General features: G+C 28.9%; 1 protein-coding gene across 1 annotated transcript in view; it reads right to left on the bottom strand.

Moving 5' to 3' along the window:
* Window positions 1-10,490: 10,490 nt before the first annotated feature.
* Window positions 10,491-25,961, bottom strand: part of LOC111679461 (midnolin homolog) — a 103,008-nt gene continuing 87,537 nt past the window's right edge. The window contains exons 3-4 of the mRNA XM_046946596.1: window positions 12,054-14,246; window positions 10,491-11,812 (exon numbers count right to left, since the gene is read on the bottom strand). Coding sequence (XP_046802552.1) covers window positions 11,018-11,812; window positions 12,054-14,246 — 2,988 coding nt within the window. The 3' untranslated portion in view covers window positions 10,491-11,017. The remainder of the gene's footprint in view (window positions 11,813-12,053; window positions 14,247-25,961) is intronic.

Raw genomic sequence — 25,961 nt, 5'->3', positions numbered from 1 at the left:
CAGGGACGAAGCCTATTGAAAATGGTTGAAATCGGTCCATTATTTCACCTAGCCCCCATACAACCGTACCTCCCCATTTGAACTTTTTATGCCATAATTACGTTAAATATTCTATTATCTCTCTAAATTGGCACAAATAAGTTTTATATAAGTATAAATGACACTTCAGATTTTCGTAAGGATCGGCCCTTATTTGACCCTAGCCCCCATACAAACCCCCCTTCAAAAAATGTCTTAAACGTCTAAAATTGACTTGTAACCATTTGTATCGCAATGAAACTCAACAAAACTAAATGTTATTTAAAAATATATCCTTTTCCCAAATTTCCCGAGGATCGGCCCATATTTGACCTATATAAAGCCTTATTTAGAAATTTTATTTTTTATCAATAAATTGCTTAAATATTTTGGAATAATATTCAACATAAAGGTTTCTTTATAAAAAGTAAAAATTTTAAAAATATACTCATGGTGTAGGGTATTATATGGTCGGCCATACACGACTATACTTTACTACTTGTTTAGTTTTAGTACATTTCAGTTCTAAATCAGTTCTTGTTCAGTTCTAATTCTGTTCTAGTTTAGTTAAGTTCAGTTTTAGTTTAGTGTAGTTCAGCTCTAGTTTAGTGTAGTTCAGTTCTAGTTCAGTTCTAATTCAGATCTAGTTCAGTTCCAGTTTTGTTTTAGTTCAGTTCTAATCCAGGTCTAGCTCAGTTCCTGTTCAGTTCTAGTTTATATCTAGATCAGTTCTAGTTCAGTTCCAGTTCAGTTCCAGTTCAGTTCTAGTTCAGTTCTAGTTCAGTTCTAGTTTAGTTCTACTTCATATCTAGTTTAGTGTAGTTCAGTTCTAGTTCAGTTCCAGTTTTGTTTAAGTTCAGTTTTAATCCAGTTCTAGTTCAGTTATAGTTTATGTCTAGATCAGTTCAGTTTTAGTTCAGTTCAGTTCTAGTTCAGATCTACTTCAGTTCTAGTTTTGATTTAGTTCAATTCTAATCCAGTTCTAATTCAGTTCTAGTTCAGTTCTAGTTCAGTTCTAGTTCAGTTCTAGTTCAGTTCTAGTTCAGTTCTAGTTCAGTTCTAGTTCAGTTCTAGTTCAGTTCTAGTTCAGTTCTAGTTCAGTTCTAGTTCAGTTCTAGTTCAGTTCTAGTTCAGTTCTAGTTCAGTTCTAGTTCAGTTCTAGTTCAGTTCTAGTTCAGTTCTAGTTCAGTTCTAGTTTAGCTCAACTTCAGTTCTAGTTTTGTTTTAGTTCAGTTCTAATCCAGTTCTAGCTCAGTTCTAGTTCATTTCTAATTCAGTTCTAGTTTAGTTCTAATTCAGTTTTAGTTCAGTTCTAGTTCAGCTCAACTTCAGTTCTAGTTTTGTTTTAGTTCAGTTCTAAGCCAGTTCTAGCTCAGTTCTTGCTCATTTCTAATTCAGTTCTAGTTCAGTCCTAGTTCAGTTCTAATTCAGTTCTAATTTAGTTTTAGTTCAGTTCTAGTTTATTCTAGTTCAGTTCATTTCTACATCAGTTCTAGTTCAGTTTCAGTTAAGTTCAAGTTCAGTTATAGTTTAGTTCTAGCTCTGTTCTAGTTCAGTTCTAGTTCGGTCCATTTCAGTTACAGTTCAATTCTAATTCAGTTCTAATTGACATCTGTTTCAGATCTAAATTTGCTTTAGTTATAGTTCAATTCTAGTTCAGTTACACATACATGTGTATATTTCAGAACCTAAGGATACACAAAAGCAAATAAACTGTCTCTAATTGAAAACTTTTTAGAATTTTACTACTTACTACCAAATTTATCGAAATAATTAGAGAAATTTCCTTATTTCATAAAGTTTTTATTTTATGTAATTAATTGTTTATATTTTTTGTTTTATTGACCATTATTAATACTTTACAAAGTTTAATGTTGCATAAAACATGCTCATCATGACATTTACATTTCTGCTTATACCAAATAATGACATTTAAAGTTGTCAAAATTTTCTTTTTAAAGTAATTAATAGACTGTCTGTCTGTGTGACTCATCGACAAAAAAAAATAGAAAATGTAATTAGTGAGATGTTTAGTAATTATTTTTTACTATTTAAAGTTTGTTGTTAAGTTTAGAGATTTTATTCTGTTTTCTTTTTAATCGTATTTTGTTTAAGAAAATTTGACAATATTTCTTTAATTATATTTAAATATTTATATAAGTTTTATGTTATAATAAATATGTATATTTTGCTAAGTTGTTTTATATTGTTTTTTTGTTATAAGATTAATTTTGTTGTTACTTAAATTACATATTGATTCAATATTTATTTCGTTTTTATGTTTTTATTTACAAAAGAAAATTATTTTATGAGTTATATGACAGCAGGAAAATGACAGTTTTATACAATGTCAAAAAAGGGGGTATGAATTATCCTTTTTAATTAACTGGTATTTATTTTTTTGCTTTAATTTATTAGTTTTATATAAAAAGAAAAACATTTCTATTTAAATGATAATTTTGTTAAAATTTTTGCAATTGTTTTTCTTTTGTGATTTTTATTTTTTAAACAAATAAAGCAAAATATTTCAAATTTTACATTTTCTGAAATCAACGAAAGGATCTATTGTTTACGAAATTGTTTATCATAATTTTAATTATTTATTTTATATTTTTATACATATTTTTGTTTATATTTTTTTTCATTCATAAAAATTTTACACAAATATTTGTTTATTTTACTTAATCTTCATTAGATATTGATTTTATCAAAAGAATGAAATTAATATTTTTTTCTAATTATTTAAATATTAATTTATAATTGTTATATTATTAAGATTTTATCATATTTTTTGTTTTTTCTACATTTTTTATTTTAAAAATATTTTTTTTGTGTAATTTTTATTTACTATTTAATAACTTAAAAAATTTAGTTATTTAATTATTGTAAGTTTTTATTTTATTATTTTTTGTAAATACTAATGAAAAATTTTGTCTAATTAAAGTAATTTTGTGTTAGTTTTTTTTTTTTTTTTGTAAAATTTTGTACTTTGTTTTGAAATTCATATTTTAACGATATGAAATATCCAAACAAATTCCAATCTATATTTCCGACATATCATGTGATTAAATAATGATGTTATAGAGAAAATTTGTTAAATCGTAAACTTTAATTTCTGGGCTCAATGAAATTATTAAGACCAGTTTATCGCCGAAAGTTTTTTAAAAAGTTCACTCAAATTTTGTTAATTCTAACCAGAAAGAATGTTGCGTGATTAAAAATCGAAAACGCATGAATTAAACCGAAAATCCAACTAATGTTCCATTTCATAGATCTATACCTAACCTAAGGGGTTCATAAGATTCTATTACCAGATGATCATCAATTTGTGATAATTCAAGAGTTACCTTGGATATGCTGTAACAATGATAACAATTGTTGTCAAATCCACAACTAGGTATTAATCAAATGCACGTGATATAGGATTACTTTTGTCCATGGATGGTATCAATTTCGCTTCTTTTGTACCGTTTTTTTCGCTCTGTGTAATTCCACATCAAACGGATTAGGACTTGTAAAATCGGTTGTTGATTTTGCAGGTTTTTGTTAGAAGTAATCTGAATTAATCGTAAAAATAATGCTAACTTATTATTTGCCCATCTGTACGCGAACGTATTTGCCTTCAATGTCATCACCGTGTTAAAATATGGACTTATACTTTAAATTACTTTTTAAATTTTTACTGGGAATTTATTAAAACTTGCAATACAGACAAGCTTTTTGTTTAAGGAAAGCTTTTGGGACATAATTGTCACAATCAGATTAGTTAAGCTAAAATGAATTTAAACTGATGTTAAACCCCTTTGATGTTTCTGACTACAAGATTAAACTTTGCAGTGTTGCCATACAAAATAATAGAAAACTGTTGGGTTTGTATGTTTTATAAAAAAGAAGAAGTATAATATGGAAATTAACAAAAACTTAAATTTAAAACAAACATTTTGTATTTTGAAGTTATCATAACATTCGTAATTCAGCTCTGGGTAAACAAAGATCGTCGTGTGTCATTACCATTCTCTCTTAAGGGTAATCAGAATCTGGCTTCGTGTGTGGCTTCGGATAACGGTGCCGTGTTACAACTTTTCGAGTTTTACATATTAACCATTTGCATTAGGATTTATAACCCAACTTTTACTTTGGTATATGGTAGGGAACCATAGAAAACTCATTGAATTTTGATAGAGACCATAAAACTCATTAGCTAAGTCTAAGCTTTCTGTATAAAAGCTTCCTATATGTAGGTCGTTTTGGTATTTCTTGGACAAGGCTTCTTGGATTGTTACCCTGGCACTATGCTCGCTATATGCAGCGCCATTTAAATTTTTAGATTCCAAAACAGAGTCTCCAGAATTTGTACTAAGTAAGAAGTAGAACTTCAGCTGTTTAGACTTTTGCATTTCTTGCTTCACTTTAAATCACCTCCATTTGGCGCTTAAACTAGTAAACAAAATTAACTAACTTAGGCCGAGTTTTTCCGATAAAGATAATCTACATTGATAGTTAAAATCTAGTTTAATCTATGTTTCGTGTTTTTCAGTTATCAGTAAGGTTACTTATTATATAAGTTTAACTGAGTGCCAATTAAACCTAAGTTATAATTGAGAAAACACAATCATCAAAGACAATCAAATAATGGATCCGTAAGAAGAAAAATTTAATATTTTATATTTATATTTTTTTCTAAAATTTTACAAAAGTAATATTTGCAAGCTGTTCATTGTTTTTGTTTTTGACTGCAAAGTTGGCAATACTAACAAAGTTAACTGATCTTAAATCCATAACTGAAAAACACAATCATCGTTTAAAGTCTGCCTAAATTTGTTTAATCTAACAGCAAGTTTAGCCTAGTTTAAGTGTGTAGTAAGAAACTCACCCTTAGTAATCAAAAACACTATTTGTGTGTACTCAACACTACCATAGTGGGGAGGATATAATGCTTTTGTGCAGATGTTTGTAATGCACAAAAATATTGGCCCTACACTTTAGGTACATTTTGAAGTATACCGATAGACTTGGAAGAACTTTCTGAGACGAATGAGTCGATTTAGACATGTTCCTCCGACTGGCTGTAAACCTTTTGCACAAGATATAGACCGTCTTTTTAAGAAATGTTATTAAAAGTTAGTGCAATTCTGTTGTTTTACATAGTCCCCATACCAGCTCATGAATACGTTGAATATAGGCACTACTAAGTTTAAAATAACTAAATAATACTAACGATTTTTAGCCCTTATTTTCACCTAGCCATGATACAAACTTCTTTTTAAGAAATTGCCTTATACCCATAAGTATCATCGCGTTACTCATTCAGCATAACTAATCCATCCAAATTTTACGATAAACGGTCCCATATTTGATCTTAATCCCGAAAGTGTAATATGACAAAGTAATATTAAAGTTATAATTTAAAAGTGTAGCATTTTAAAAGCGGTTCTTAGAAGTCGCATAACACATTTTATAAGTTTGAATATGCCTAATCATACCTAACCTTAAACTTTCTTAAAGAATTTCAAATATTTTTACCACCATTATTTAATCGAACAAAGCACAATCTTCCATTTACAATTCTCATAATCATAAAACTATCTTGCATTTTAATCCAATTCCAAACAAAATCCATTTCGTTAAACAAAAACAGTAAACAGGCCAATTTTATACTAATTTTCTGAATATTTTCATATATCTTTAGTTTTTTTTTTTAAGTAAAATTTTGCATTAACTCAACAGTTAAAATAAACATTTTCTTAAATAAGAAATTCTCAAAAACTATAAACATTTTAAGTATTTGTATTATAATGGTGTAAATTTATAAATTATACTTAAAAACTATATTTATATTTGTATAAATATTATTTAGAATATTTTATTAGTATTTAATATATATATTTTTTATAATTATATGTTTTACTACAAATATTTTTTATATAAATTATTATATATATTTTTTATATTTTACTTTAACTAAATCCTAAATAAATTGTTTTTAGCTTAATTAAGTAAAAAAAAAAAATTGCACATATTATAATTATTATAATTTTGTTGTTATTGTATATGTAAATTGTATGTATGTATTTTTATACTAAATATTGTTTATATAAATAATATAAAAAATTATTTAATAATTAATGATTTGAATAATAATTTGAAACCAAAAAAACACATAAAATTGAAAAATTGGCACAATTTTGTTTAAATTTAAATTAATTTTTTTAAGTTCTTTCAAAAGTTTTCCAAAAATATTGTAAGTTATAGTATGTATGTAATTTTGTATTTTTAATAAGTTTAATATTATGTTTCTTTTGTTTTTGTACTACTCATATAACAACATTGAAAAAAAATTATTGTTTAAGTTTGAATTTTTAATAATTAACAACTTTTAAAGTTAAACTGCAAAAAAAGACAAAAATTAATTAAACGTATTAAAGACAACAACAAAAATATATAAAATTTTAATATTAAACTTTAAAAAATAAAAAGTTTTTAACAATAAAAAATAATAATCCAATTATAAATAAGTTTTATACAAAATAAATTTGTAAAAAAAGTTAATTTTTGAAAATCGATTCAATAATGTAAATATAACCTCAAATATGTCCATCTCAAGCCAAAACTACTTACTTAATTCAACGCTGTATTGGCCCACTAGTGATCTAGGTGTACATATTTCTTTGGAATTGATGCAGCAACATTCTCCTATCGACCTAATCTAACTTACTTAACTCTTTATTAGGTAAGTATTTATGATCTAACCACTTATTTGACAATGGCTGTAATTCTTCTGATCTGATGTTACATACTTCCTTCTTTCAAAGTAACTAACTACCAAACTCGCTTACAAATAGGGACTTAAATAAGTAATTACCATTATGAACGCTGTCCAGTAAATTCTTTTGTTTCGTTTTCGGCAAGGATGCGATCTAGGGGTCTCGCGTTTCTTAGTCAGTTCTTAGTCAGTAAGTACATCTTATAAGTAACTAAAAAGTTGTTGTGTTATCATTATATGCAGCCATTATGAAGTTTTTTTTGTTGTATTGTTTGGCTGTAATTGGAAGTTCTTCCCTGAAAAAAAAACATTGGCCGATTGAGAATCTGGCCGTTCCAGAGTGGAGACACAATTGTCGTGGGAATTGCACTAAAGATTGTAAGGTTCTGCTTAGAATTTACCCAATAATATCATTTGCATGAGAAAACTAAGGTCCTTTCCGTCAAGGAACACAATGTACAGCTGGAGGTCCACACCACGAGTTCTACGCTTTGTCGCATTCTACGTGTCTGTCAAAAAAGTAGAATGCTAAGGGCTGGTTTTACTGATAGAGATAATCTTCATTCTTTGGTTAAACCGGGTTTAATATATGTTTCGTGTTTTTCAGTTATCAGTAATATTACTTATTATCTTAGTTTAACTGAGTGTAATTGGCCAATTAAACTCATGTTATAAGTGAGAAAACATAATTAACAAAAACAATAAAACAATGATTTCTGAAGAACAAAAACTTAATATTTTAAGTAAATTGCAATTTTCTGATTTGTTTTGTTTTATTTATTTTTGAATTAAATGTTTATTTAATATTTTTCCAAAATTTTCCATTTTACAAAAGTATTGTTTGCAAAGAACAGCTGTTCATTGTTTATGTTTTTGAGTGAAAAGTTGGCAATACTAACAAAGTTAACTGAACTTAAATCTAAAACTGAAAAACACAATCATCGGTTAAAATCCGCCTAAATGTGCTCCGAGTTTAATCTAACAGCAAGTTAAGCCTAGTTTAACTGAGGAGTAAGATACCCGCCCTAAAAGTTACAACAGCGTAGAATGTTTTGACGCATAGAATGCATAAAGTAGATCTACTTTTTTAAGCGTCACAAGCGCTCATAGACGCGTAGTGTAGACCTTCGGCTAAATGTTGAATAAATAGTTTCTATTCATGGGAGGAGTCATCCCAATTTAATCATCACACAGTTTTATACTTCCGCGATGCATGTCAGGAACGACCATTTCAGCATGAGCTGACTAGCAGCTTTAAACGACATTCATGGAGACTAAATCAATTCCGCTTTTGCCGGTTACCAACCGAATGTTGTACTTGACCAATCGCAAACACAGAAAACAAACTTGTCGCGTAAAACGTGGGTAGTTTTAGTACAACTATAACCGGTATGTTACAACAAGCTTAATGTCAACTGGTTCCTCATCGACCATGCCGTCCCATGGTTGTTGTGTAATGACAAGTCATTATGAAGTTCCAATATATCGGAGGAATTATTCCAAATTAAACATCACACAGTTTTATACTCCCGGGATGCATATCAGAACTAACTTCTAATATACGAGAAGAACATACGCAATTGTGACCATGAGCTGACCAGCAGCTTTTAACGACATTCATAAGTTGCAAGATACCGCCTAAATATTGGTACTTGGCCCATCGCCCATAGCAAACACAGAAAACTTGCCACGTAAAACAAGAGTAGTTTTGGCACAACTAAGATCAGTATATAGAAACATGCCTAAGGTCAAGGTCCTCACGATACACACCACATATTCAACTGCTTAGCCAACACTATTTGTCTTTGGCCAATGGATTTATGAACAATTTTAAGGACATTGATGTGTGAGACCCAATTAGATTACCTTATATGTAGTTTTAGCTGTTACAACAAGAAAATATGCCCGATTGGATAAAAATTATACAAACTAAATCGATTAAAAGAAAATTTTATTGGTCGATTATCGATAGCAATCGAATATCAGTTAATTTTTATAAATTGAAGTGGTTAAGTTATCATTTCCATCGCTGGTTGTTAGCTTGATTAAAAGGAATCACAATAAAGTATATTTTTTTTATACCCTTCACCTTCGTGAGAAGGGTATATATAAGTTTGTCATTCCGTTTGTAATTTTTATAATTTTCCCACCCTATAAAGTATATATATATATATATATATATATTCTGGATCCTTATAGTTAGCGGAGTCGATTAAGCCATGTCCGTCTGTCCGTCTGTTGAAATCAGTTTTTAGAGGACCCCAGATATCGGCGAGATCCGAATCTTCAATAATTCTATTAGACATGCTTTCGAGAAGATCGCTATTTAAAATCAGCAAAATCGGTCGGTAAATAACGGAGATATGAGCAAAAATCCGAGACAACCTCTGAAAATTTCATCAAAAAATTTCATATTTTTTCATGCTTTGTTAAAAAAGCAACAACAACACTGTGAATTGGATAAAGATGTACATGTGCGTGTGTAGATGTATTTGGTTTTATTCAGCTGTGTATTTTTTTGTTTGTTTGCGTTGTTATTTTTGTTTTTCTGTGTTTTTCGTTATGTATGTTTAGATGTCTGTTGGTTTCGATGCCTTGTGTATTTTGTGTTTTATTTCATTTAGCGTTGTTGTTGTTCTTTTTGTTTAGCTTTTGATGTAATAATAATGTAGTCGGGAAAAAAATTTAAAAGTTGCCATTCCTAAATGATCCATTAATATTTTATCATCGATTTAATGATCCTGGTATGAAGATACGAAATTTAGATAAATACTAAGATTTAAAAGGAATTTTGCAACAAAACGTAATTTAAATAGAAAATTGTCATTACTTTCCAGTAATTTTGGAATAACAAATAAAATAATCAAAATTTAGAATTTATTTAAAATTTATGAGCTACTGTGATAAAGAAAATCAAAAATTACTTTAAAAATTAAAAGAAAAAAACAAAAAACTTTTTTTTGTATACAATTAAACAAATTTATTTCTTTTTCACATAAAAATTTTAAATTAAAATGATATAATAAAAAAAATTAAAAATATATATAATATTTAATAAAAACTAATTAAATTAAGTTAAAAAAATAATGTTGTGATTTTTATTTAATTTAAAATTAAAGAAGGTAGTTTTCAATAAAACCAAAAGGCAAAAAGTTTTTTTTTTTATTTTCAAGTAAATTTTTTTCACTAAAAGTAATATAATTATAATAATAAAAAATAAGACAAAAAAATTATTAAAATAAAGAACAAAGTTCTAAAAAAGGAAGGGTTGGGGGTAAATCCAAACAAAAAAACAAAGGTAAAACCTTAACTTTTATAAATTACTAAAAGCAATCAACAAACGTTTGATAAGCAAGAAAAAAAGTAAAAAATGTGTTTGATAGTTGGAAGGGAAGGCAAAATGTTTTCAAGTTGTTTTAAAGCTCAGCCAGCAGAGCAAAATTTAAATAAAAATGTTTTATAAAGCTATTGAAAAAAATGTAAATTTAATAAAGTTTTACCTTTAGTTTTTTTCTAAAACTGAATGATATTTTTTTTTAAATTTATATAAAAGTAGTTAGTTAAGGGTATATATTTGTTTAAGTAGTTTTTAAGAAAAGCTTAAATATTAAAGCCAACAAAAGAAAAAAATTCATTTAGTTTTAAGTAAATTAATAAAATTAGCAATTTTTCTATAAATATAAGAATAAACAATTAAAATTATTTAAATATTCCCCCCAAAAATAGTGTAAGTATTTATAATATAAAGAGAAAAAAGAAACCTTAATACAATTAACAATTCAAATAACAATAATAAAATTGTCCTTGCTAAAGCGAAACTAACTATTTTAAAGTTAATAATAAAAAATAAGCAGAATTAAAAACTTAAAAAAAAATATTTTGCATTTCAAAGTGTTTTATAATATTTAATAATAATAGTAGTTGTTTGTTGTTTTTTTTATTTTTTTAGTGTTAATAAATGGTGGTAATGTGAGAGAAGAGTGGTGGTTTACTAAAAACTAATAAATGCTACATAAAAATAAAATTAAAAAATAATTTGATTGCAATTAATAATGAAATTGAACTGAATTGTTACAGAAAACAAAAAATAAGAATTTTCCTTTAAAAAAAAATAACTAAATTGACTTGTTTCAACAAAAGTTAAAATAAAAATCTTGTTGTTACGATTAGTTTCAAATTCAAATTTTTCGTTATTCAATTTCGTTTAGATTGTTTTGCTTCCTTCAAAAAAATTGTTTAAGCAGCTGTATCAACTTCTTCAACCAAATGATTGGGTGAAACTTCACTGGGTGTAGCAGCCGAGGTGGCCACACTTATTGGGGTGCTTATGGTACTATTCGAAGCAGTCAATGAGGAGGCTGAATTATCTGCAACACCAGTAGCTGTTGCTGAGGTTGTAGTGCCCACTACACGAGCGCCATATGGGGCTCCCTTCAATTTGCGAGCCTCTCGTTTTTGTTTGCGCTGTTGCATTACCAAACGTAATTGATCTAATTTAGATTTAGTTTTAATATTATCCAATTCAGCGGCACACTTTTGACAGGTATAGTCACGTTCACGTTCGCCCGTCTCCGAGTGTACACGATAGCGACACTGACACACTTTACGTTCATCGACCATTTGACTGTGGTGATGGTGATGATGATGCGAGGACGAACCATGATTGTGATGATGATGATGGTGGTGACCATTTGCAGTGTTAGAGGAACCGCCTGGATGTTGTTGTGCTAATGCGTTGGCTGTTGTTGATGGTGTTGCGGTGTTTGTTGTGCTGTTATCTTGTTGACAGCAGGGATAGGTCGGTTTAGTCGATTGTGATTTACTGCTGACATAATGGCCATTGCATTCACCATAGGCGCATACTGGCGACGAGGACGATGATGAAGATGATGGTGATGCTGTGTTGTGGCTTATTATGCCAGCGGCATTTGATGTTGAGGCAGATTGTAAATTGACTGTAGACGATGAAGAATTGTGAGTTTTAATACATTTGACACAAGGATGAGAAGATTGATGGTGTTTAGAGGAAAGCTAAAAAAAGAAAGAAAAAAAAAACACATATTTTTTTATTAGAATTTTTAAACGAGGAAAATCATATTAAAGAAATTGTCGTTATAAAAAAATTGTATAAAAGAATTTGAAATTAAAAACTTTTTAGTCCAACCGCTCTCAAACTTATGTATAAACTAATTATATTATTGGTTGAAAGCTCCGAACTAATTCGGCTAAGAAGAGTACAAAAAAAAAATTAAATTGAAAGGAATCTACTTACATGTTTACTTCTGGAACTATGATGCACAGTACCAGTAGAACCACTAGCTGCAGCTACCGATGCAGCAGCTGCGGCCGAAGTGGAAGGAGCCTCAAAACTAATACGAGCACCACGATGATATTGTGGTGTAGCACTTAAAAGATCATTTAATATATGAATAACTGTCGATATATCCCGTTTCGGACGACCATATCTGTCCTGCAGAGCTGGATTTAATGTACCCGAAAATGTGCCCGAATATATGCCTTTGCCATGATTCTTCATCGATTCAATGACAGCGCCCGAACCACTCTTACGTGGAGTTTCTTCACTGGCAGAAAAATCTATCTTATTGGTGAATACTTCTTTGGATAGTTTACGCAAGGTTTGTGTTAGATTGCGAGAAGCCTCAGCTAAAGTACGAGAATCGGAAACAATGCCAGAATCATCGAGTTCAATTGGGGTGGCTGTGGCTGTCGTTGCAGCTGTAGGTGTATTAGCAGCGTTGGCTGCTGCTGGTGTAGAAGACGAGGTAGCTAAAGGTGTCACTACTACCGGAGTAGTGTTGGGATTACTTAGCGGTGTTTGACTAATGTTGCTAGTGGGTGATGCCGAAGTTGCTTTAGTAGAGGAAACGTTCAATGAGGAATCATCTGCCGAATTAAAACCACTATCATTGGCCACAACTTTAATGGGTGTCGAGGTGTTTGATAACATTTTCTGGTTACTAACATTAGTTAGCTGTTGTACTGCTGCAGGATGATGATAATGATGGTGATGATGATGGTGGTGATGATGATGACGATGTTTACGTGAAATGGGATTATGAGCGGTCTTATGTAAAGAAGACGAAGATCTCGAGGACGACGATGAGGCTGAAGAAGAATTCGTTGCACCATTTAGAGAGGCAATAATGGAGCCTGGTGTTAGGGTGGCTTTGTAGTTGGGAGTGCTGGTCATAATGGTGCTAGTGCTAGTACGAGTTGCATGTGGTTGCAGTGGCTGTTGTTGATGATGATGTTGGTGGTGCTGTTGTTGTTGGGGCATTGTTTGCAGCTGGGTATTGCAAGCAGTTTCCATACATTGCTTAGCTGAAGCATGTGGTGTATTATTAGCAGTTCCTAGTCCACCATTTAACCGGGTGCATAAACATGAAGTCAATTTAGCAGCTATAGGATCTTGACACATGACTGAGTTAGCGGCAGCAGCAGCTGAGGCATTTGAACTAGAGGCTGAGACAGCAGAAATCGAGGCTGTATGAGGTCCAATGGCTACGCTATTGTTTGAAGAGGAACTGTTGCCGGTATTCGATATATTGGGAATGTTTTTAATGGCTGTGGTTTTAATAGGACTGGATACTAGATTCGACAAAGATTTAATAGGAGATTGTTCTAATAAAACGGCCTCTGAGGGATTATGAAATGTAGGTGCAGCTACTACCGGAACACTGGAACTAGAAGCGATTGTTGAGGGTGCTGGTACGGAAGATGAAGAGCTTGCTCCTGTATGGGTTGAGCTGATTGATTGTTGTACTAAACGTGAAGGTTGAGCCATTGCAATACTTTTAACAATATTCTGTAGACTTTCATAGTCGCGTTTACTTAAAAATGAACTTAAATCCGAATTTTTAGTTAAGGTTGTAGAGGAGGAAGCTACTCCATTTGTGATACCAGCTGATCTGCTTAAGTGGGCTGCTGCTGCTGTTGAGGTGTTGCTGCTAGTGTTACGAGGTGTCTGACAGGTTGTAGTATCCAATTCTAATTTTCTCACTGCGGTAACATTTTGTGCGGTTGTCGCTACCGACACTGCTGTAGGTGTTAAGTTGGCGGTGGTGGTAGTTGCTCCTCCCGCCACTGCGGCATTAGAGTTATGATGATGATGATGGTGGTGATGATGATGATGACTATGATTGGCTGCTGCACCAGCTGTCTGTGTAGCTGCTGATGCTGTGGCTGCTGACGTTCGACTACTACGATGATGATGATGGTGATGATGACTCGAACGTTGTCGTGACGAGGAACTACTGCAATTGGCTCCATTATGTGAAACACCATTAACCGGATTAACAGTACTCAGCTGCAGTTGTATTAACATCATGTGATCGCCCAAACGCATACTAAGATTCAAAGGTGTTTTACCGCTAAGGAAATCATTGACTTGTGAGTCATTTAGGGATTCGAGTGCTTGCATTACGGTGTTTTCAGGACGTTGAGCCTAAAAGAAAAAGAAAAATACAGATATTAGTTAAAAACTTAAAAAAAAATATATATAAAAATGGAGAATATTTGAATTTAGCTTTTTATGTTTATATTTATTTTAAAATAATTTTTATATATTTAAGAATTTTCAATTAGTTCAATTAATAAATTTAATTTAATCAGCCTTAAAGTAGGCAACAATTTCTTTGAAATATATCAACAATTTCATTTCGACATACTCTCAATATATAGATATTTAACGATAATAAATGTAATAAAAATTATTGAAATTATTTTTCAATTCTTTAAATCCTTAAGACTCAATGTCTCCATTGAACATATGTTACAACACTTTGTTGTGACAAACACATTCTGATAAAAGTGTTAAAATGTGCATGATTTGTTTTTAAGAGTGTGTTTTTTTTGCAAAAAACGTCATCATTATGCCAAACGAATGTGTAAATATACAGTGAATCAATTAAATAATTTGCCTATGTAAAATTTTATAAATTTTAAGAAAAAACTTCATCTGAACAGTTATTTATAGCAAAATAAAGCAATTTGTTTGTTGTATTTTTTAAAGAATATTTTATATATTAATTTTCTACCATTAAAAGTAAAATCGTTATATTAATTAATGAGATTTTTGATAAAATGTGAACGTATTGTTAATTTTCTAGTTCAATAAAGTATTTTGCTTTTTTAGGTTTTTTGTTATTTTTTTTTTTAATATTGCTGCATTATTTTATAAAATTTAATATTTATATTACACCTATATATTAGAATAACATTTTTAAATATTTTAGTAGTGGAACGACATTTCTTAATCGATTTATTATCCTATATACCTATAAGAATTTATCAATAATTGATTTAACATTAAATCTATTGTTTCTTTCATTAAATTTCGAAAATAATAAGTAATTTTGAATTGGATACATGATATATTAGATAATCAATGGATTTGGACCTAGAAAAAATGTTTAGTCAGGTATAAATATATATATTATAACAAAAATAATCTAGGTTTTTGGTCATTACATGCTAAAATCCTGATTTTCAACCTCATATTTTAAATGCTTTATTTTATTATTTTTCCTGTACTACACGAAACTTTACTTTACATTGGTTCCATGCATTCTAAGGTCTGTTTGGAGGTCTAAATTTAAACATAGTTTTCCTCCTAGTTCGTATATGGATTTTGGAGAAGCTAAATCAAGAGTCCAATGATTTTCCTTGGATACAAGTTGCCTCCCTTTGGCTGTTCAAGATTTTGAAGCACCACTCAGTGCGTTTTTTCTAATAATTCTTTGGATCATTTCATCAATTATTCTATTTTATATTTTTTAATGTTATTGATTAAACATTTCATAATTTCATTGTTTTATATTTTTTTAGAAATCAAAACTAATTTTTTACATCGAAATTGTCTCATTATTATCCTTTAAACATAATAATGATTTTTGCAAATTACAATTGAAAAAATACTTAACTCTCGTCCTTTTAACAATAAAGGAATAAATTCCAAAAAGTAATTAAAAAATAATTTGAAAAACCCAACGAATTTAACCGGAATTATTGAAGTGAAAATTATGATGGAAAATAATAAAATGCAACAACAAATGCACCAAAATTTGTATTTTAATATATTTTTCTTGGTTTTGCCATTTTACACAATCTCTATTTTTAATTGGAAAACATAAATTTACTTTTTACCTTTTTTCGAATTTTATGTATGAATAAAAAACAAAATTCTTTTAAAAAAAGGTAGGCAAAAAACTTAATTGATTCACTGTATATATGTATGTAAATGCTTTCAATATAAATGGCGCCACATTTTCATATATAAAACTATACAATTATATAATTTCTACAATAACCAATCTGTCTAGCACTTGTAGCTATGCTATATTTAACAAAAAAAAAAAAAAAAAGAATTAAATAAAGATATTATATACTGTACGTATTTTAGTATATATGAGCTTTTAATTAAGTATGACAGGAGGAATGAATGAATTTTTCGCGTTGACATGCTTGAAAAATTGAGAAATATTATAACGGTATTAGTGGTAGTAGTTTCTTATATAGTATTAATCACAATATAGATGTAAATTGTATAAAGGAAAGAGTGAAACATATTATTTACAACAAACAAAATGAAAAATTAACTAAAACAAACTAATTAGACTCTATTATACCCTAAGTTTATAAGACATTTACAAAATTGTACCCTGGACATTCGTTTAGGAATATTTGAGAGCATGTACCCATTTAAAAGATTACAAATACAGTTCATTCTAGCTGCAACAACTGACATTAAAAATTAATTCATAAACAAACTATTTTCAAAAGGTTTAAAAAGAATTAGTTTTCGGTTGATTTTAAAATTGTTAAGACAGACAATGTCGACTTAATGAGTTAAACAGATTTGCTTGTTTTGTTTGTTCTTCATTCACCCCAATAAATAAAGTCACTAATCTCCTATATCCTCAACAACTCCTTGCTGTAGGGTATACACAAAAAAAAAAACTGTAATACATTGTTTACACTTGAGCAGGCAAAACAATTCTTTATTATAGAGGGAGAGTCATAACAGAAAAACAAAAAATTACTAATAAAAACAAGCGTTGGTAACGCGGCGTAGGTGGGTCAATGTCAATGTCATTTTAAATACGTAACGTTTTCATTTTTTATTATTATTTAAAACACCATATTATACACAAACAAATAAATGCAAAATAAAAACTCATTGTTTAAAATTATATTTTTACAATGTATAAATAATTAAAAATCAAAATATTTGATTTGTTTTCGTAATGTTGAAGAATTAAAATTTGTAGTAATTTTTAAACATTTGATTTTGATATAAATTTTTAAATTGATTATTCATCAGTTTTGCTATAGTCTGGAATATAGAAGAGACTAAAGGCTGGACAACAAACTAGACTATAGACTAGACTGTATACTAGACTATAGACTAGACTGTATACTAGACTATACACTAGACTATTGACTACACTATAGACTAGACTATAGACTAGACTATAGACTAGACTATAGACTAGACTATAGACTAGACTATAGACTAGACTATAGACTAGACTATAGACTAGACTATAGACTAGACTATAGACTAGACTATAGACTAGACTATAGACTAGACTATAGACTAGACTATAGACTAGACTATAGACTAGACTATAGACTAGACTATAGACTAGACTATAGACAAGATTATAGACTAGACTATATACTAGACTATAGACTAGACTGTAGACAAGATTATAGACTAGACTATATACTAGACTATAGACTAAACTGTAGACTAGACTGTTTGCTAGACTGTTGACTAGACTGTAGACTAGACTATAGACTGGACTACGAACTAGTCAACAGTCTAGCAAACAGTCTAGTCTATAGTCTAGTCTATAGTCTTTAGTCTAGTCTACATTAGACTAGACTATAGACTGGACTACAGACTAGACTATAGATTAGATTATAGACTAGAGTATAGACTAGATTATAGACTAGAGTATAGACTAGACTGTAGACTATAGGCTAAAAACTCGATTAGACTCTAGACTTGACTATAGAGTACACTAAAGACTAGACTGTAGATTAGGCTATGGACTAAAATATATTAACAATAGTTAACTTTTCTTTGGAAAAGTAAAAAAAATATATTTCTGGATAATTTTTAAAATAGCCATTTTGAATTTTATAGTACATATTCTTATTAAATGGAATTTTTTGGATATTTTAAGAAATATACAGTCATCATGCGTCAATTTTTGTGTTTGGGAAAAAGGTGCTACATTTTTAAGACATTAATATTTGTGTTAAAATTTAAAAAAGAAAAAACTTGAAATCTTTTTTTTTTACTAATTTTATTTGCAATTCCTTTTAGACACATTTGTGTAAATGTTCTTCATCATTTGTAAGAGGAATTTTTATACGTGTCCACGTACAGATTTTTTTTGGGTAAATAATAATAAAAAAAATTCAACATTTTATTACAAATTTACATGCTGTTTATTTATATTTGTGGCAGTTGGTAGAGTTTTTTATTATTTGCATAAAAAATATATAAACAATTTGTAAATAATTTCAATTTTTTGGGCAATTGTTAATTTCTGTTTTTTTTGCAGTTAAGTTTTAGGGTAATTGAACTTCATCTCTGAAATCTTTGTTGTTTCAATATATACATATTTTTTTATATTTTACTTATTTTTTGTTTTTTTTTTTTTATGGATGATGGTCTTTGGAATAAAAATCCATACAACAGCGAAAAAAAAGTTATTAATATTCCTTTGTGCTGCTGCTTACAACAACTTTTGAGTCGACTTTGATTTTGTGTTGGCTGGATTGCCCTTTGTTGACATTTTGATAATTTTTTGTGTTGTAGTTGTTGTAGCTGTTGGCTTTCTGTTCTGTGTTCTTTACAGAAGACAATAATGCACTTCATGTTGTAGAGAATGTAACAACAGCAACAACAACGATAACATCGAAATATTAAATTTAATATTTATATTTCAATCATCATCATATGCCCAACAATTAATAGATAATATTCTCAAGAATGATGAGTAATTATAAAATAAAGCAACAAACGGCTATAGGACTGGTTCGGATAAACTGAAGTTTGGAGGGTGTTGCAAGCAGCAAAAAGATTTTAATATTTAGATTTTAGAATTTAAAGTTTTTACTGACATTTAGTCTAGTTCAAAATTAATCTCATAGTGTCCATAATTAATTTCCTTGCAGTTTTAAAAATTCTCTTTCAAACAGTTTTGTATTTCACACTGTTCTTTCACTTAGTGCGACACCCTGTATACTTTTGCCATTTATAAAAGAGAAAACAACAATAATACAAAAGATAACATGCTTTTTATTTAATAATTATAGAAATTTCAAAAATTCTTTGTTCTTAAAACAAAAAATAACTTGCAGCACAAGATTTTATAAAGACAATTAGTATTATTTTTTTTTTTTTTTGCTTAAAATATTTTACAAAACAAAATTCCAAACTAAATATTTTCAAAAAAATTTAACAAAGTCATTGTTTTTGTTAGTATCAAAAAAAAAAAAATTAAATAATTTATCTTAACAATCTTTTTTTTAAAAAAAAAAGCTACAATCATTTTGTAAATCATATTTTTATTCAAAATTTTTCAATATCTGTTTAAGTGTAAAAGTACGTGAGTTAATGTTGTAATAATTGCGTCATTTTAAACGTTTTTTTTATTAGTGTATATAAACAATGTAATGCAAAATTATAAGAATAAATAAGTTTTTTTTTATAGTCGTTTTTTTTTTTCATTCAGTTTTTATTATAGTAATATATTTATAGACTTGCAATATGAAAACAAAGCATTTTAAATTAAGTAAATTATGCATGTATGGTCATGTAGTGAGTTCGATTGGCGGTTAATATGGAACACGCCCCATAAAGTTTGTTACGTGTCGATTGGAATTATATTATAATTTTTTTTTTTCTTTTCAAAAACAGTTAAGTGAAGTATAAATGTTAAAGATTTGAAATAAATATGTAGAAAATTAATAATACTATATATAAGCTACAGTTAAGACTATTTACTAGACTATAATATAAACTATAGACTATATTATAGTCAAGACTTCAGACTAGACTGTAAGCACTTTAGACTATAAAATACAGTAGAGACTATTATCTAGATTACAGTCATGACAGAGTAATACTACAGCCAAGATTTAATACTTTATAACAGATTATAGTTCGGACTATAGCCTACAATAGTAAAAGCTATAGACTAGCCTATAGTCAAGACCATAGACCAGACTATAGTCAAGACTATAGACTAACATATAGTCAAGACTATATTCATGACTACAAATTGTAGACAAGGCAACAGTTAAGAAAATCGTCTATATTGTAGTCAGGATATTGTCTTGACTACAGACTTGACTACATTCAATATTATAGAACGGACTAAAATCAAGTCTATAGATCGAATTGAAGTCGAGTCTATAGATCGGACTAAAGTCAAGTCTATAGATCAGACTAAAGTCAAGACTATAGATAAGTCAATTCTCTAGACCATTCTATAATCGAGTCTATAGACCAGACTATAGATTAGACTATAGTCGATACTATAGGCTATACTACAGTCAAGACTACAGACTTTATTTTAGTCAAGACAAAAGTAAAGATTAACTATAGTTAAGACAAAATTAAACTATAGTCAAATCAATAGATAAGGCTATAGTCAAGTCTATAGACTAGACTATACACTAGGCTATAGTAAAGACAACAGTCAAGTCTATGGACCAGACTATAGTCAAAACTAGATTATAGTCAAAACTTATACTCAAAACAGACTATTCTCAATACTAAATTGTAGTCAAAACTTTAGAACAGACTATTGTCAAAACTATAGACCAGCCTATAGCTAATGTTTGTATTAGTAGTTATATATGTTAATTATTTTATAAAATTCAATTTTTAATAAAATATTACAATAAAAACACAAAGCATTAAAATTATTACTGATTTATGGACTAATTTCTTAAAGAATTATTAAAATCCCAAAATAAATATGTCAAATATTTCAAAAAGATAATGGTGATTAACAAACAACCACACGATCTTCCAAGATAAATTCACCTTGAAATCCATTTCACTTTTTCTTTTGGTAAAATTTTAATTAAAAACCACTTTGAAAAACGAAATGAAAGTGAAATGAAAATGAATTTATTACGTTTTTCTTTATGATATAAAAATAAATCAAATCAGATATAAAACATTAACATGTAAATATATATATTTTTTAAAAACAAATATAAATAATATCCTTCTTTATGTAGAAAAAAAAAAATAAAATCACACACTCAGTTACAAACAAATTACAGAAATCTCACTTTCAAATGAAATGACCCATCACAATAAAATTGCATGCCAGCCAGTGATTAAATCTTCACAAGACAAAACAACAACAACAAAAAATTTTAAATGATGCAAAACATTTTCGAAATCTGAAAATAAATGCGAATGGCTAAGTGGTGGTGGAGATGGTGGTGTAATTAATTAATTACAAAAATAACAAACAATCAAAAAATATCTGCCATAAAAATGAATAATAAGTTTAAATAAAGGAAACTACGAAAAGAAATATATGCAGAAATATGAAGGAGTATAAACGGAAACAGCGGGAGGCGGCCGTAAATGTTTATGAGCCAGGGGTCTTAGGGGGTATCTATATATCCGCTCGATTAAATATGTTGTATGACAAAAATTGTGTTTTATTAATATGGACAAAGAGAGAAGCAACAAGTATACATTTAAGTAAAAAAATGTATATATTTTTATATATGAACACAATACAAAAAAAAAAAAAAAAACAAAATAATTAAATGTTTATTTTAAATATTAATGGGTCACTATGTCAAAAATATTTATGATTTTTAAATGAATTGGAAAAATATATACACATACTAAAAAAAAAAGCTCCACAAAACAAAGAAAATAAAACAATGGAAGGTTTGAATGAAAGCGATCTACGATGTTAAGTGTAGAGTGCACTCTACGACCAGTGCAATTAAACCTTATGGACTGGTATTAGTACACAAGACTTTGACTATATTTGTAGGTTCAGTTAGGTTCACAGGTTCATTTTCGGGGAGTTAACATTCTCAAATCTTAAAGAGAAGAGATCTTACTCTCTCTTGCTCTTAAAATTACGTAATTGTCACTCATAGTTAACAGCAAATCAAAACTAACCATAGAGCTTATTAATCAATCTCAGCTGATATCTGTTTCAGTTTCATTGATTAATGTTTAATAATTATCATCATGCAAATGACTCGAAGTCTATGGGAATCCTAGATTAATGTAGTTAAGAAAATAGTATAGCAAACCTAATCGAAAATAACACGTTAATATAAAAATGGGACTTAAAGTTAATGGGGTCTAACTTTTATAATAGTCCGATATACAAGGGATTTGAATTCCATTCACCTCCAACAATGGATAGGTTTTTAGACTTGAAAGAACAAGAAAACTTTTTAAACTTTCTATATTGGACTTATATTGATGGTTAATTACGATCTATATACGAAATTTCCTCTAATAAGTCAAGTTGTAAAGTTAATGTTTTCACTCTTTTCGAGATATCTAGAGAAGAGTTTTCGATCAATAACTGCGTCATATAATATGATTGACGAATGGAACCACCCATTCCAATTATAGTTCTCTCTTTAACATAATAATTATTACAATTCTTTTATCTTGTATTTGGTTTAATTTTCTCAGAGACTAGAAGATTCCTTAGATCAGCTATGAATTTGTATAATATATTTATCAAATTGCGTTAGTGCAGTCTTTGACGAAAAAGGACCAACAATCTTTAGCTTCTTACTAAACATTTGAGGCATCAAGAAGCAACTGAGATACATCGAAAAAATGTTTAATTTTACAGACTATTTGAAAGAGAAGCACAGGAAATCCTACAAGATGATCGGATCTAATTTAAGATTTTGTATTTTGGTTGGATCTCGACTGGTCAGAAGACTAATATCGTATGAACTAAATCTGACCAAAGCATTTGAATATTCTTTATTTGATTTTTAACAAATTTGTATTTTGGTTGGATCTCGACTGATCAGAAGACTAATATCGTACGAATTAGATCTGACCAAAGCATTTGAATATTCTAATTATGTTTAGGTTAGGCTAGGTTAGGTTATAAAAGACTATAATTTCCATTGCCTCACCATTATTTCTATAGAATGTGAAGATCCAAAGATAGAGAAACAAAACTCTAGAAAACCAATAGAGAATGTAGAATATATAGAGGAGAGTTAAATTTAAAAAAGCCTATTTCCAATACTAAGTTCAACCCAGAAAATTTATAGGGTCAAGGCCAAAAGAGTGAAATGAGAGTAAATCTTAGTTTCTCTTTAAAACTTAGGCAAAGAAATTACTAATTTGCCCGATCGAAACAGAACGATTCCCAGGGCGTTTCAACACAGAGGATGACCGAGTCAATGCCTTAAAGATAGAAATTTGAGTAATTCTGAGTCTCCCTACAAAACATAGGCAAAGAAAGACCCTCAAATTTCGAGAAGAGTTGAATGGAAATAGGTCAATTCTCAAGGCGTTGTTCCCTAAAAAAAAGAAATATGAGAGAATCTGAGACTCCCTATAAAAGCCTAATAAACCCGCAATTTTTTTCCAGTTACTTATAGCACCTATGTATTTCCCAGCCATTTCAAGCTGAGATTCTGTAGTCTAGGACAATGGCTAATCATATGCTAAATGGTATGATGGTATCTGAACAAAATGCAATATTGATCCAAACTCAAGTTACCAACGAACCACTTTATTAAATATACCTCAAGTGCGGAGTATATTTTGGTAAAATTGTATATCAGAGATGACCAATATATACACCTAATGATTAATTAACCCAGACCTTAAAGCAAACAAAAAAATGCAATTTTTGGTGGAACTTTTTCTTCATTTGTAAACATTTATTTTGGTTTTCACTACCTCGGCAAGATAATATTGTTGTTGTTGCTGTTGTCGATATTGATGTTGCTGCTGATAATAATGATGATGGTGGTGTTGGTATTGCTGTTGGTGATGATGATGATGACTTAAGTGACGACATATGTTTTGTAGACAACAAAAATTTATTAAAAATTCATGAAAGACAACTAACTGCTTTAGCGGTAGCTACTGTACATATGTATATACATACAATAAAAAAATATGGACTTTGATGGGACGGCTTTTGAAATAAGCGTAAATTGTAGAGTGCCGTTTGTTTGGCGATTTAATCCGATTGATATGATGGATACAATTGATTGTTAACGATTGACGACGATTGATTGATCGACATATACTACGTTGGTTAGATGATGGCTGATGATGATAATATATTTTATTGCACAATTTTGTTTTTTGTATTTTTTTTGTAAGGAAACCGGCAAACTTTGTTTTAACAAAAACAAAAAAAGTAATCATAATTGACAGTAGGGGGTCATAAGTTGTGATAAAATAACATGATAACATTGATATTAAAATCAGCTAATAAACAAATAATAACATGATAAAATAAGCGTTAAATTTTGGAAAGTTTATTGAAACATTTTGAGGAGAAATTTTTCACTATTTCAATAAACTTTAAAAATTGTTTAAAATTGGTGTAGGTGTTTTTTTTATTAACGTTTTAGTTAAATATTAAATTTTTTGAAGATTGCATTCATTTAAATGCCATAAATTTTGTGTTTTAATTTTTTTTTAATAAATATTTTTTAATTTTTTAGTTTTATTTGCATTATATCGTTTTATATGGATTTAGTGTTTTTGTAATAATTTTTTTGCTTTTGTTTATATAAATATTTTTTTTTAATAACAATTAAAATAATCGAAAGTGTTGACAGCCACTTGTGTTAATGTCATTATAATGTATTGTTGTTGTTGTTGTTTTTTTCGTTTGTATTTTTTTCTCTATAGACTATTGATATTAAAATTATTATATTTTTATTAAAATAAATTATTTTTAAGTGTGTGTTTGTATATCAAAATTACTATTATAAAAAAGTATTATAAAAATGTGTCGTTTGCAGAATTATGCCGGTTGAATAGCATTTTTTACATATAGAAAATAATATTACAAAATTTTCATTTCATTTGCGAAATTTTAAATTGATAAACTTGTAATAAAAGTAAAAGTTTTCATTATAAAAATAATATGCAGCAATAGTAAGTGTTTTAAAAATAAAATTGTTTAGAAAAACATTTGTATATGTCTATAAAAAAGGCCTTATACAAATCCTTCGAACTTGTTACTTTTTCTTTATAAGCAAATGATAATTAGAAATATTTAAATGAAATCAATGTTCACAATTTTTCTTGATGAAGAGTCAGTAATTGTACCTCTTTTTGCACTACAATTTATGTCATCGACAAGGTATTCGGAAGAATATTTAGACGTCGGCCGATAGTGTAGTAACAGGACTTCCCTAACGAAAACATAGCCAAAAAAGTATTGAGGAATAGGTGAAATATAGACAAAACATTGACAGACTACCATTTTGACTTTTACAGTTCTTTCACTTTTGGATCATACTTTGGGAGTAAAAATTATGTGACTCATGTAATCGGTATGAATGACGAATATGTGAAATATAGATGCAATTTTGACAGTTGTCTTTTCTCTTAAACGGAAAAAGTTTGGATCAAACTGATGGGCGCCAAAGAATGTGAACTCACTTGCACAATAATTTAATTTTCTGGTTCTGATCATGAATATTTTCGCTCTTTGTAGAAGTCTCAGAATATTTCTCACACTTAGAGAAGTAAGATAACAGTTTGCAATCCCGGTTTATGAAAATCCGAACTCATAAACCTTTGAATAAGATTCGCATTGTTTTAACAATGTTTCACTGAATGATCTAACGAAGCTTGTATAAAGTTTGGTAACTCTGATAAAAGAGAGCAGGTGTAGTAGGTTCAACTGATAACTAAGTAACTAACTAAGTAACTAACTAACTAACTAACTAGCTAACTAACTAACTTACTCACTAACTAATCAACTAACTATCAAAGAGATGGGTGCACAAGAATGCAGCCATTCTTATCATGAATCTATCTATCTATCTATCTATCTATCTATCTATCTATCTATCTATCTATCTATCTATCTATCTATCTATCTATCTATCTATCTATCTATCTATCTATCTATCT

Source organism: Lucilia cuprina, chromosome 3 (genome assembly GCF_022045245.1).
Source record: "Lucilia cuprina isolate Lc7/37 chromosome 3, ASM2204524v1, whole genome shotgun sequence".
NCBI lineage: Eukaryota > Metazoa > Arthropoda > Insecta > Diptera > Calliphoridae > Lucilia > Lucilia cuprina.
The sequence above is the reverse complement of the archived record's forward strand: the minus strand, read 5'-3'. Positions and strand labels throughout refer to the sequence as shown.